The sequence below is a fragment of the Cryptomeria japonica genome, chromosome 4 (genome assembly GCF_030272615.1).
Source record: "Cryptomeria japonica chromosome 4, Sugi_1.0, whole genome shotgun sequence".
Taxonomy (NCBI): domain Eukaryota; kingdom Viridiplantae; phylum Streptophyta; class Pinopsida; order Cupressales; family Cupressaceae; genus Cryptomeria; species Cryptomeria japonica.
Window position 1 is genome coordinate 628959862 of NC_081408.1, and position 15355 is coordinate 628975216.

Sequence of the window (15355 nt, forward strand, 5' to 3'; positions counted from 1 at the left end):
AGACTCCTAGTTTTCTATATGAATTAAATTCTTATTAAAAAGAAGAATGTGCAATGGTAAAATATGTGCTTCCTTAATATTTGTTAAAACTTAATATTCTTTTCAAATTTCTAGTATACATAAATTTATCAATAAAATTAATAATGTTGAAGGAAAAAATGACTCAATTTTCTAAAAGTTATTCATGCACTTTATAATTTGGACAAGAAGAAAAATTTAGCAATTCCGTGATTAGATTTACATGTCCGAGTCCTCAATTAACTCGGACAAACTCTCTTCTTTCAAGAGATGCATGAATTGGTATTTACAAATTACAAACGAACCATTGGTGAATATGGTCTGTGAAAAATTTGCTCCATTTAATGCATACATGAGCAGGAAGTTGTAGTTTGCAGGTGGTTTACAAGTGGCCGCCTAAATTTGATACAAAGATGAGCTTTCACAGGCCTGTGATCAGATCCCTTTATGCTGTCGATAGAGTCATAATCCTCTACGTGGGCTTTCACATTGCCTCCTGAATTTATTTTGTACAGAATTCTGTCTGTCCAAGATGGGACTCTCCTCTGCAAGCAATTAAACAGAATTAAAATCATGGAATAAAAATTATTCAGACTCTGATATACTTCAAAACATCACAACTATTAATGGCGATGTTATGTACCTTTGTGCTTGTGTCATAGTCATCTGTACCGATGTCATATTTGTAAGTGGGTCGAAATGACAGTGGCCCTTCGCAGAAACCATGAAAAATTTCGCCCTTTTCTGCTTCTCGAGAAAGTTGATCTTTTGCTCTCAGCTGTAACCATAACATGGGTTTTAGTTTTCTCTATTTTCATACCATTGAAAATGAATTAAGGACATAAAAATTCAGAATTATAGAGTTGGCGGTATTAGTATAGTGTGATATTAATGGTTCTTGTTATTTAAGTTGGAATCTTATTGGGGTGTTATTGTTGAGCGTTCATATTGAAGATGAGATCCTTCATTTGCGACCTCATCAATTCATATCTCTAATTCAAATATATAATATAATGATTTAAATATGATGTTGTTCTTCTTATTATCAAAGTTCAAATCTTATTGAAGTGTTATTATTGACCGTTATTATTGAGTATCTATAATGAAGATGATATCCCTCATTTGTGACCTTTCCTAACTCGACTCAAATGCATGTACCCAAGAAAAACAAAATCATTATAAAGAAAAGTGCTTGCCACCATGATCAGCTATTTACCTGTTGGAAGTTTTGGTTGATGAGAGAGCCGACTGAGTTTCTAGATCCTTCGATTCGGTAGTTGAGATCACCCAACCAGACCACCACATCAGAAGTTTCAAGAGACGTTGGAGATATGACTTTGCTTTCTTTTTTTAGGCCAAGTGGGTCCGTCAGCCGGTTTGGACTCTGCAAACATGGTGAATGCATTCTGCTCGTTGAGTCTGAAAAGATAGTTTGGCTAATACGTTGGTATTGAGAATTACGTTCTTCTACGTTACTCTGATGAGCTGCATTCAAATATAGATTATACCCATGTTAGAATTTGACCTTAGTGTTCTAAACTACACTAAATATTTCATGAATTGTTTGAAAAAAAATGAAGATTTGTTTAATATTAGTTGTTGGGATGCTCGACCTAATTTTAGGTTGTAATGATTGTTATTTAAATCCAAGTCAAACTACAATAAATTTTTTAAGCCTAGTCAATTAGAAATGTGGAAAACTGAATCTTAAAACCAGAGCAAAATGTGCTTACGGGCAAGATGGCAGGATATAAAGATAAAAGATGTATTAATGAAGTCAAATGAAATTGCAACGGCTCCTTTCTGCCGTCCAACCACGCCGCCTAAGCCCCCACCTTTAATTTTATCCACCCTCACATCTGCATCAACCCACAATTAACGCCTTCAATTTTGTAAACTTAATTAAGTTATTTGATTTTGGTAATTAAGTTCTTTTGATTTTGGTTCAAATTCAAAAAAGCAAGAAGATGAACAAAAGTAGAATCTTACCTCTGATTAAGGAATCCAGAGATTTTCTTCCAAAAATGTAGAGTCGCAGTGATTGCATGGTGGCCGCCCTAACCATGCTAAATTCAAACTTCGAATCAGTCATAGAATTCTTATTCAACTTGCCAAACTAAAACTTTTCCAAAGATGCAACTGTGTGATACATTGAATGAATGAGTTGAGATATATTGACCAACCTGTAATTGCGACCCAGGGCCTTCTGAATGAAAGATGCAATGTCTACATGGGGAGCTTCCTGTAACCCCACCACATAAAAATCAAAGCTGCCTCTTTTTCTTCCCAGAAGCTTCAGCATGTCATGACAAGCAACCTGGCACAGACAGAGCCTCAGTCAAAACAAGCCAAATGCATATAACAGAAAATTCAGATTTAACAAATATTAAATGATATCAAGTTTTAACAATTCATAAGATTGTTCGTTATTATTTTTGTATTCGATTGTATTGAAGATCACACTATGATCTATTATCAAAATAAATTACAGAATTAAAACACGACTGAAAGACCCAACTTTCAAACAAAACTGAAAGACTTAAAACAGCCATGATCAAACTAAACTAAGAACCAAAATGTATGAACTACAGAGTTAAATGGCAGAGATGGGCTCTCTTTCCATTAGAGAATGTAAGTAGAATTCATTATAAAGAAAAAAAATCATAAGATCTTGATATGCTATCTAAATATTCTAATATGTATGAACTACAGAGTTAAATTGCAAAGATGGGTCTCTTTCCATTAAAGAATGCAAAGAATGCAAGTAGAATTCATTATAAAGAAAAAGAATCATAAGATCTTGATATGCTATCTAAATATTCTAATGCAAGGATTTTAAGATTCATCTACTAATGATGGATCGCAGAGAATGATCCGAAATGTTGATGCAAAACCAATCTTACATATTTAAATCTAAAATGTGATAATTATTATAAATTGTGAAAATATGATGTCTATCATACCTTGCTATTCATATTCCAGGTGACAATATACATGCAAAGATCTGATCCTCCATTCAAGAGCCAACCAGATTTATTTTCAACCCTTTTGATAGCACCACGCTCCACAGTCTCCTTCTGGCAGAGCCTTCTCTGGTCAGAAAAACCCATTTTATCTGAATCACTCATATTTCTCTCTATGATACCTTCATGGCATTTCTTAACTATTTCATCTCTGGGAAAAACTCTCAAATTCCTTGTAGCTTTAAACTTTGTTCTATTCCTACACATCTCTTCACCACTTGTCTTCTCAACCCTATTTCTCTCTGAACCTCTGCACACACAATTACCCATTGCACAAACGCCGATATATTCACTTTCTTAATTGTTCATGCAAGTTGTAGACTTTCAGAATGACTGCAACAACTGCCTAGCATGCAGGAACGCTCTGAAACATTCCAAGGTCGAATTTAAGAGAAAATACAGACAATCCACAGAATTTCTATATATAAGGGAGAAAAACTCTGAGAACTGTGACGGTTTACGTGTATGTGCAGCAACTGAACCAAATACAGATAACAATTAAATCACGCACAGTATAAACATTTGACAAATATGGTCGGCAGATGGAAAAGCTGCCTCTTGTCGATAAGATATTGGACTTTTGCTTCTCAGAAGAAATTTTCAAAATTCTACTGTGTCCAAATACACAAGTCAAAAAGGACACGTATAAAAGAAGCGTCACCTGAGTGATAAAGGCCAACTACAAAATGGTCTGTATGAAAAAGAGAGGCTGTGTTTCATGCCATGTGTTTCATGCAAATTCCGAGCTCTTCTATATAAAGCCAGACAGATTGAAAAGGTCGCCGTCTGGACTTTGATTGCCCAACGGTAATATCACGGGTTGACGATGAGTGGTAGTGACGTGGCAGAATCAAATCTAAATATAGATATGGCCATGTTGTTGCATGTTTGTAGATATATACGTATCAAATCTAAATATAGATATGGCTATGTCGTTGCATGTTTGTAGAAACATACGTATGGTCATGTCGTTGTATGTTTGTAGAAACATACGTATGACTACGTCGTTGCATGTTTGTAGAAATATATGTATCAAATCTAAATATAGATATGACTACGTCGTTGCATATTTGTAGAAATATACGTATGGCCATATTGTTGCATGTTTGTAGAAACATATGTATGGCTATGTCATTGCATGTTTGTGAAAATATATGTATGACTACATTATTGCATGAAATATACGTAAAAAAAGATCATAATTATTCTGGTTTCAAAATTGTTTGTGTTATTGATTCTTTTCAAAAATTACAATTAAAGCTTTCACGATCAATGATCTGTTTTTTTTAAAGCCGGAATAGCAGGATCCTGTAAAAAGGCGGCTGTGCAGCCATTTACGTGTGCCCACGTAGTTGCATGTTTGAGTATGTGTGTGAAAGAAATGTACGTACGGTTACGCTATTTTGTCGTTATACGACAATTTTTGAAATACAACGTCCATATTTTCAAGCTTGGCAAGTTGCCAAACACCTACCAAATTTGTTTGCTTCGGCAGCACGCTTCTCCGGTACACACGCTGCACAAATTGATTGGTTCAAATTTATAGGCCAATTATTGTGGCTCAAATTGATATGTTAATTATTTGTTCAGCCCGTGACACGTCCGGCCAAAATAGTTCTTTCTAAATACATTTAAACAGGACTTGGACAAAGTTAAAATTTGACGGCTGTTTATTTAAGTGACTCAACTTCCACGTTTTACATGTTCATATTGAATTTGAAACGTTATTCAAGGTATCACACAATGGAAATAGGAAATGACAACAACAGTTATATGGATTGTGAAAATCTGATAGATAAGATTGATATTTATGATGTACATATATGATAGTTATTTTTAGAAATTTATATGTGACACAATCAAATCTAAAATGAGGACCAATGATAGTCTCATATCTAGTAACGTTAATTTTTATGATGTACATATATGACTGTAATTTTTTTATCTCATACAATCGAATTAAAAAATAGTAGCACTGTTAGTCTTATGGATTGTAGAAATCTAGTAACATTAATGTTTATGATGCACATATATGATAGTAATTTTTTTTCACAAATTTATCTCTCACAACCGAATCCAAAAACAGTAGCCATGAAAGTCTCATGGATTGTCGAAATCTAGTAACACTAATGCTTATGGTGTGCATATATGACAACATTTTTTTCTACAAATTTATATCTCGCACATCGAATACGAAAACAATAGCAATGATAGTCTCATGGATTGTGAATATCTAGTAACATTAATATTTATGATGCACATATACGATAGTTATGTGCACAAGTTCATATTTATATTTAGAGATTTAATGAAAGAGGATATCAATTAAACTAACAATATTTGTACATATAACTTGTTTATAAGATAGTAATTATATTCTAAACTAACAAGTAAATGGAGAGAGTGTCCAAATTGAAGTTTACAAATATTGAAAAAAAAGATATATAAACTAGCATACCTATATTTTTTAAAATCTATATAAAATATGTTGATAGATATCAAATTTTAAATATAAAAATTGAAGTAGAGAACATAATCTTTATCCAACAACCATTTGTTCTTTTTCTTAAAAAATCAAGTTAAGGATCACATGCACAACAAATCCCATAAAACTAAATAAAAATCTTCCTTCCAAACAATTAGCAAAAATAAAAAATCAACCATTTTAAAAAACATCTTTCAAATCTTCAAAAAGAGGAATGTGTTTGCATACGTTGTTTGTCTATTTTACATGGATAAGAAAGTCTATTGCCATTGTTTTGATAATTTGATATTATAATTGAGTATTTTATTGTTAAGATTTGATAAATACATTGTTTATATTTAGTTGTAGTTCTTAGGTTGATTTTTCAATACATTAACTAATTTTTCTTTAAATTTTTTTAGTCAACTGTCATTATTAACTATCTTAGCCTTTACAAATTACTAGTTATAGCCTTTTCCTATCTTGTACAATTTAGCCCTTTGATTAGGTCATACAATATGCCCTACTTTGCCTCACTCAATATTTAGAATTATTTGCTAGATGTTGATCCTTTCAGAATATAATCATTATATGACTAGATCAAATTGCTATCTAAAAATCTCAAATGGAGTGAATAGTGATATTTATGGGCATCTTCTAGGTCATTAACATCATGAAGTGTCGACACAACATTATTATATCAAGATACTATATCTTAACATTTTTTAGTGCATGTGATGTGTGTTGCATATATGGTTGTGTCAACTATCATTGAGAGAGGGAGAAGGGAGATAGATATAATTAGATATAGAAGGAGAGAGAGAGAGAGGAGGAAAGGAGGGAAGGAGAGTTATGTAGAAAAATAGAGGTGGGAAGGGAGTGAGAGGGGGGAGAGGCTGAAACATAGGTTTAGATCTTGGGTTGGAGAGGGGAGAGTTAGAGATCTAAAGAGGTAGAGAGAGAGGGGTAGAGAGAAATTGATAGCGAAAGGGAGTTATAAATGTTAGGAAGACAAAGAGAGTGAGATAAAGAGAAATAGAGAAGAAGGGAGGGAGAAAGAGAGAGGGGGGTTTATTTAGATAAATAGATGTAGGGAGGGAGGGATGTAGAGAGAGAGAGAGAGAGAGAGAGAGAGAGAGAGAGAGAGAGAGAGAGAGAGAGAGAGAGAGAGAGAGAGAGAGAGAGAGAGAGAGAGAGAGGGAGCAAGGGAGGGAGAGAGAGAGAGAGAGAGAGAGAGAGAGAGAGAGAGAGAGAGAGAGAGAGAGAGAGAGAGAGAGAGAGAGAGAGAGAGAGAGAGAGAGAGAGAGAGAGAGAGAGAGAGAGAGAGAGAGAGAGAGAGAGAGAGAGAGAGAGAGAGAGAGAGAGAGAGGAGAGAGATATTTGGGGAGGGGGAGAGAGAAGTGAGATAGAGGAGAGAGAATGTGTGCAAGGTAGGTAGAGAAGAGAGGGGAGATATAGAAAAAGTTGAGAGAGATAGGTTTAGAGCTTGGGGAGACATGAGAGAATGAGATAAAGAGATGGGGGAGAGAGGGGGAGAGAGAGAGTAATAGGAATAGAGATAGGTCTAGAGATTGAGGGAGACAAAAGGAGCGAAATAGGGATATAGAGAGAATGATAATATGAGATTAGTGATTATTGAAATTTGAATATGTTTGAGATATTATAATATATAGAGTTTAGGGAAAGAGGATAGAGTGAGATAGAGAGAGGTAGAGAGGGAGGAGAAAGAGAGATAGTAAAACCAATAGGTCTAGAGATTGGGGGAGATAAAGAGTGTAAGATAGAAAGATAGCAAGAGAATGTTGATAGGAGCCTACTGATTAATAAAATTTGATTGTCTGAAAAATTATAAGATTTCCTAAAACTTAGAATCTACATTATGAGCCCTAGATATCTGAAACCATTCTCAAACATCCTACTAAAATATTTTTTATATATAGCCTAATGAAAAAAAATAAGAGAATAGCAATGGCAATAGCATCCAGGGGCTTGTTCCTTTTCTAGCTTTGTGTCAACAAAATGTATACATGTTTTTCTTGTTTACCATAATGCATACATGTTATAATGTGTGCATGTTTTTCTCTCATAAAAGCGTGTACATATTTTTATTTCAAATAACATGTATGCATTTTAAATTCAAAATAACACTTGTACGTATTTTGGCTTAAATTTTTTGAGCCTTATTATGTATGTGTTATTTGAATTTATCAAAAAAACATACATGATATTTGAATTTATCATAAACACGTACGTGTTTCATCCATTTTAGGCATTTTTGTTAGTAGCCACTAAATTGTTCACCATCTTGGTGCACATACCCTTCACTGATTTTAAAATTCATGTCCCTTATCATGTTTAGACATCATTCAACCCATTTTTTCATCCTTTTTAGCAATCACAAATATGCAAACATAGATGGTGAAAAATCCTTATGACTTCATATTTAGCTAATCCTTAGAGTTTGGGCACCTAATTTGATTAGGACATTAGCACCTCTATGTACTTGTTTTTGACACAAGTGCCTAAATGTTCATGTTCAATTTCTGGGTCTAAATTTCAATGATTGTTATAAACCTATAATCTTCATTTAGATTTGACTATGAACCTATTTTTGATATCATTTTTTAGGATTCTAATTACAGTTGCTCTGTCAAGCTCACACAAGTTCTCTCACATGTTATCTTTTTACTTAGTTTTTTAGAAGGTGATTCTATGATTTGTAGGGAAGCAAGCTATCAGTCTAAATGTCAAAGACTTGAATATCTCATTTTGTCAAACCCATATATTTTCTTTGTATTCTTTCCTATATCTATTTCCTCTTTTAGTAAATTATGAGCACTTTTATTGCAATGTTTTAATCCATATTCTCTATCGATATTTTGATCACTTAAAAAGCACAACATTGAGCTAATAATTAAATTTTTTGATTACCATATCATAAAAAACAACTCAATACTCTTATTCCTCTATAGATATTCAATTCTTATCTCACTGATTAGATCCAATTTGATAAATTTATGATTGTCATATGATTTGATTAGATATAATCATCTATGTAGGAGATAATGCATCCAAGTGTTTAAGATTAGTGCACATTATTTTGTCACATTTTTTGTAAATCTATACATTTGTACACTATTCTTTTGCCTTAGGTCATTTTCAATCATATTTTATTTATTATTTCATTTCTAGATCTTGTGATTGACAAATTATTTATTCATTTTCCATAGAGCTTGTAAATGCAAAATCATTCTTCCTAGACTCACTATACTTTCACACATGGGCCATGATGTTGATACCTCTTTCTTAATATATGATAGTGACTTATCTCTAATTTTTGCATCCCTCTCTTGAATTGATACATCTACCAATGAAACAAGGGGTGTTGGCTCATGCCATGAGGATCCATCTCCTTCAATTAATTATCATATTTTTGTACCATGTGATGATGATATCCTTAATGCATTTCATGATTCCTTTCCCTTAAAATTATTGATACTTCCATGAATGATATTAGGACCTCATTATTTACCAATAGACTAATTAAAACTCTATGATAGTTATAGAACATATGATGTCTACAATTGATGGATGTAAAAAATAAAAATTCTTACATTCTATATCTAGACCATTCATTCATGTTATTCCTTATAAGGGTGAAAGCATATGCATGTGTCCCACTTTTGGGCCAAAATGAAAAACTTAAAATGTGAACATATTTAAAATCTCATAGGTTCAATTAAACCTAATCACTACTCTCATGGCATTGGATGTCAATGACACGCTTGATCATAATAGGTTTGGTTGAACATGATTTGATTTGATCCTAGGGGATGGTTTGACAATTTTTTTAACAAACTTTACATGTGAATGTATGAAGAGTGAAAGTTTAGAATACCATGAGTGACCTATAAAAGTAATTGCTCCTTTAGTTGTGTCTCTAGGTAATTTTTCTCTTGTTTATTTGTATGTTTAATATTTTATATATTTTTATAATTTAAACTATTCTTTGGTAAATTAATAGATTTTTTCTATATTTTTAAAATAAAACTATTTTTTAGGGCAACAAGTAATTATATTAAAAAAAAATTATTACATACACATCAAATTGATTTCTTTAAATGGCTATAACCATCCAAAAAAAATGGAGAATAATAATCTATTGAGGATACTATACATCACTACTCAATCTTAAGAACTAGTAACACTAACACTACAAACCATCCCAACCTTTCTCTTCATCAAGACACAACAATTATTTCTATTAATCAGGTTGGATGAGTTGAAGAACCTGATGATCTTTGTATTGGGGCAATCTTCTTCCCCATCTTGTAATATTACAATTACCCATTTCCTTTGAGGCCCATTTGGCCAAATAGAAGGCTATCTTATTCCAATCTCTAGGGATATGAATGAATGAAATGGAGTCAAAATTTGTGGTAACAACATTTTTTTTCTTAATGAATCAATTTCTATGAACAATCTTGTAAATTTCTTCTATTCAACAAAGACACTAAGATCATAGATCCCGTTTCACAAATGTTAGGAAAAGGTGTGTTGTGCACCTTGCATAGTTTTATAATGTAATTTAACATTATTTTTTATGCACCTAACGGATCTAGAGACATGTGTATCACATGAGTTTGACATTCTTCTAGGGACACTCTATGTGTTTTAAATATTTAAAGCAACAAAATATGGGTTTTGTCTGAAAGATACATTATCCCAAAGGTAGCAAAACAAAACACTAGTAGTAGCACATTAACACATTAATCACAGACTACTAGTAATAAGCACATAGCACCAACAACAAAAGATTACCAACAATAGTAAACCAACTATATGAGTTCACAGTAGTAGTCTTAATAATACTAACTAAACATCTATACTAGCCATAATATATAGTTTTAAAATTCCAACCATAATTGGCATATAAAACAATAAAAAGAAAATAAGGGATTGAAACCCTAACGATTTTTCGAGATCTTGCATCCAACCTGTTGCAGAATGTTTGCCAAGTCTTCAGTTAGGAACTTAAAAATTTCCTTGCAACTTTCATCATTCTTATCTTTTTGGCCAACCAAATCCTGTTGCAAGAGGCACATCGTGGTGGCTAAACTGTGCATCACCTTGAGACCAAACCTCTTATTTTAGTCAGCCTCTTATTGGTTTTGGTCAATTATGCTTCTAGCTCTGTGCACTTCAAACAAGTCCCCACTTGAGTCTTTTGATAGGTCCCTTCAAGAGCTTTGACAACTTCATCTTCCTCATTAGGCATCATCTGCTAGGTGAGTTCAATACGACTAGCATTGGCAGAATCTGAAACATGAGTTGATTGTTGGCAGTATTAGAGTCCTCCTCACCCTTTTCCTCCTCCTTATTTGCCAACACCTTCTTACATTCTTTAAAAAAAAAATCAATTTCATGTTCCTCCTCCTCTTCAGATCCTGAGTTATCAATCATTCTTTTTCTCCCCTTAGTGCGATGCCTAGAGGCAAGCCTATTAGATTACCTAGGGGTACTAGTATCTGCCACCATTTCCTCCTTTGAACCCACCTCATGCATGGTAAATTTGGTTTTTTTGGTCTTGGTTTTCTGAAAAGTAACAGGGGAGGGGGTTTTTCGCTTCTTTTCAATAGTATCAAAGTCGAGTGTGAGACCGAAGGTTCGACCTCTTAATGCCTTTCTTTCGGCTAGGACCTGAGATATCCAAGATGCTAAGAGAGTGAGCAGTCAAAATAACAACTTCTTGGAACCCAATAGGCCGCAGTGGGTAGAGGGCTAAATGAAAGTGGTAAAGGTAGAGAATGCGGCCCTGGTGGATAGGAATGGGTTTTTTTCCTTGGGATTTAGCGCCATCAACCGCCTCAAGAATAACATTTCAAGAGAGTGTAGAAGGAAAAACGAGAAGGAAATCCTAGAGTTGTTACGAAAAATGATTAAGCAAAGAGAAATGATAGTAGTAAAAGACTTTAAATCTTCCCTCAAGCGTGAAATATTTCATTATCATGAGACATACCTTGTCCCAGGGCTCTGGTAACTCCTCCTTGTCGAAATCGCCATGGAGTTTGACAGGTTTCTCATCCTCTTTGAAAAACTGGTTTAGGCTCTCAATATCTATAACCCGACTTGTTTTTTTTTCCAATTTCTCCCCTTCGTGGATAGTCTTGTACGAGCCTTAGCAATTACATCCCCATTGATTTCAAAGGAGATCCCTCCAATAGTTACCTTGCGATTCGTCCAAGAAGAGGCAAATTGGGTGGAAAGGATTTCGTCATGCCCATTCATCGATTCAATGAATTGGGCAACACCACCCTCTTTACAGATGTGCCAAACCACTTCCTTGGTCATGAATTCTTCATGTTTGTTTGTCTTTGTCCTCACTCTATCACCTCCCATTCTGTCACCTTTAGTAACAGTTAACTTCTCATAGTTTGAAAATTTATTGTTAGCACTATTCTTTTGGAAGAGGAAATTACTTTTTAAGAAGCTTGTAAAAAGTATGTGGTTATCGAGACCATCATTACTATGCAAGCTATTAATTTTCCCATTTCTTGCAGTAGTGCTCTAGACGTGCCAAAAGATTAATCCCTTCGGTAAACTGAGGGCAAGTAAATGAGCTCTATCTTGCCAAATCTTTTTATCGATCAGATGTCTAATCTTCTTCTTATTTGTGTCCTTTGCACGACACCATCCTATGATTGTAACCAAATCCCTATTATGAGGCTTAACATGGGACGTGTCTATTCTGGCTCCAAAACGACAGTACGGATTGACTAACATGTGTGTTAGTCGCGCATTTTACACCATTGATTTTGCAATTAACGGTTGCGATTGACTAACCTGTCGCTAACACATTGTACGAAATGTCCATTTTGGAGCTAGAATAGACATAGCCCTTAACATGAGTCATAGGACACGTCACAATGTCATTAGGAGTCATTGCCATGTCCTCCACCCATCTATCTTCTTCTTCCTCTTGCCTAGTCATAGGATTGAATTTGTTTTGGTGTCATGCTTCCCTACCTTAGCGGTGACCAAAAGAGTTTTAATAAGTCAAACTCAGGAACAGAATTTAATGAAGGCATGAAGTGTCCTTTGGTCATAGGGTCACTAAATGAATATTTAATGTGGGTTTCTACATTGAAAAAATACTTAATATTGAAAAAATTTAATACTTAAGACCACATCGTTGCATGTTTTTGAAAATATAAATATGACCACGTCGTTACATATTTGAATCCTATATAGCCATATACGTATGGCCACGTTGTTGCATGTGTGAGTATGAGTATGAGTATGGCTGTGAAAGAAATATACGTACGGTTACACAATTTTTGAAATAGAATGGCCATATTTTCAAGCTTGGCAAGTTGCCAAAGACTTACCAATGTTTTGTTCGCTTCTCCTCCTCTGCACACGCTGCACAAATAAATTGACTCAAATTTGGACGGCAATAATTGTGGGTCAAATTGATATGCTCAGCCCGTGACGCGTCCGGCCAAAATTGTTCTTTCTAAATACATTTGAAGACGACTTGGTCACAATAAAAATTCGACAGTTGTTTTTTAGGTGATTCAACTTTCCCATTTTCCATGTTTATAATATAATGAATGTGACACGTTAAAATTTTACAGAATCAAATTCAGAAATAGCGGTAACAGTACCATGGATTGTCATGAAAATCTGACAGGGAAGATTCATATGATAGTTATTTTTATAAATATATATTTTATATAATCGAATCCAAAAATAGTAGCAATGATAGTTTCATATTTAGTAACATTTAATGATAGTTTTATATTTAGTAACATTAATGTTTATGATACACATATATGATTGTAATTTTTTCCACAAATTTATCTCACACAATTGAATCCAAAAACAGTAGCAACGATTGTCTCATGGATTGTGGAAATCTAGTAATATTAATGTTTATGATGCATATTTATTACAATATTTTTTTCAAAAATATATCTCACACAGTCGAAAAGTAAAAATAACAACAAATATAGTCTTATGGATTGTGGAAATCTAGTAACTTTAATATTTATGATGCACATATTGTAAGGAAAGCACAGTGCGGAAGACGCTCTCCTAATGTTCAATTTGCAGGGAAATAAAGCAAGTATATATTAAATTCAATTTATAGAACTTAAAGATGTGCACAAACAAAATTGGGAGAGAAAGAACACAAGAGTTACGTGGGAAAAACCCACCACCTAAAAGAGATCACTTTATTTTAGTAAACATATGATTACAATAAAGTTTCAAATCTTTCATTCCAGACATTTACTCTCAGAACTCTTTTCATAGACTAATAGAACAAAACCGTATATTATTCAAATGCAGAACGTAGCAAATAGCCAACTCCTAAAATTGGTTTCCTATGGGAACATATACTTCTGAAACGATCCCTGTCTGTTCAACTGTCTGTTTGTTCAACCATCGAGAAGCTTAACCGTCTGCCCATTCATGAATTCATGAGAATGAATTATCCCACATTCACCAGGAGGCGAGTCGGTTCATATTCTTATACACCGATGCAACCACATTAGTTGTTCGCATGATAAAACTTTTGACCATTGACCCGTGTGGACATTTGTGGTAAGTCACCACTCATCGGGAAAACTCCCTCTATCAGCAAGACCAGTTTTGACTTACTTCGATCCCCGATGAACAAGCAATGCGGCTCCATCAACATAAGATACGCCATCAACAAAACACCCTCAACGGTTACCCCGATTGCCGATAGGCGACTTCATCGGCATAACGCCTACTATCAGACAAACCTCCATCGAGCTACTTCGATCTTCGATAGAGAGACTTCAGTGACATAGGCTACTCCAATCTCGGATGACACCGAAAGGCGATTTCACCAGCAAAGCATCAACCATCAGTGAGACTGCTTCCAAGTTACCCCAATCTCTGATGACCAAGAAGGCAGATCCATCGGTCCATCGGCGTAACACCCAATAGGTTCTCCCGATCTCTGATGATACCCCGATCGCCGAAGGCGACTTCATCGGGTCATTGACAAGACAACCAAATTGGCACAATGTCAAGTGAATTCGAGGAACTTTTCCAACAAACTCCCACTTGACAAGGAATTCACTGGATTGCTTAATATTTTTAGACATTACTGAGAACCATGGGTACTAAAACCCATAGAGCTAGAACACCACTTGTACTTGTAAGTGCTTACTGGTTTCGTTAAGGCATCTGCAACATTTTCCAGAGTGTCTACCTTGTTCAGATTTACTTTTCCATCTTCCAGCATGTCACGAACAAAGTGATTAGACCTGGCATGGAATGTAGGATTCTTTGCCAAACAAATGGCACTGTGACTGTCACAGCAAACTTCAATTTGTCCTATATCAAAACTAATATCAAAACCAATATCAAAACCAATATCAAAACCCAAACACCTAAGCCAAATAACTTCTTTACAAGCATGTGTGGCAGCCATGTATTCTGCCTCTTTAGGGGACAAAGCGACTACAGGTTGGCGCTTTCTCATCCAATTGATAGCACCACCATTCAACATGAATATATATCCACTGGTGGATCTCCTGCTGTCAATGTACCTTGCCCAACTCGAATCCACATATCCTTGAATGCTGATAGTCCTCTGTGACCCAACCAAATATCCATGGTAACGCAAAGCATACTGAGAAGTACCTCTCAAGTATCTAAACACTCTCTTCACAACATCCCAATGCGGCCTTCCTGGATTTGCCATAAATCTACTAAGTACTCCCACTCGTTGGGCAATGTCTGGTTTGGTACAAACCAACGCATACATAAGACTGCCAATAGCACTTGCATATGGTACAACCTTCATGTCATC

General features: G+C 34.7%; 1 protein-coding gene across 1 annotated transcript; it reads right to left on the reverse strand.

The window, feature by feature from the left end:
* Nucleotides 1-213: 213 nt before the first annotated feature.
* LOC131079109 (type IV inositol polyphosphate 5-phosphatase 11) lies at nt 214-3848 on the reverse strand. The gene is made up of 7 exons (XM_058016990.2): nt 2982-3848; nt 2202-2335; nt 2008-2084; nt 1752-1877; nt 1235-1503; nt 662-796; nt 214-563 (listed from the first exon to the last, which is right to left on the reverse strand). Exons 1-7 carry the CDS (start codon nt 3309-3311, stop codon nt 360-362), a joined length of 1275 nt encoding a protein of 424 aa, XP_057872973.1. The 5' UTR covers nt 3312-3848; the 3' UTR covers nt 214-359.
* Nucleotides 3849-15355: the final 11507 nt, after the last annotated feature.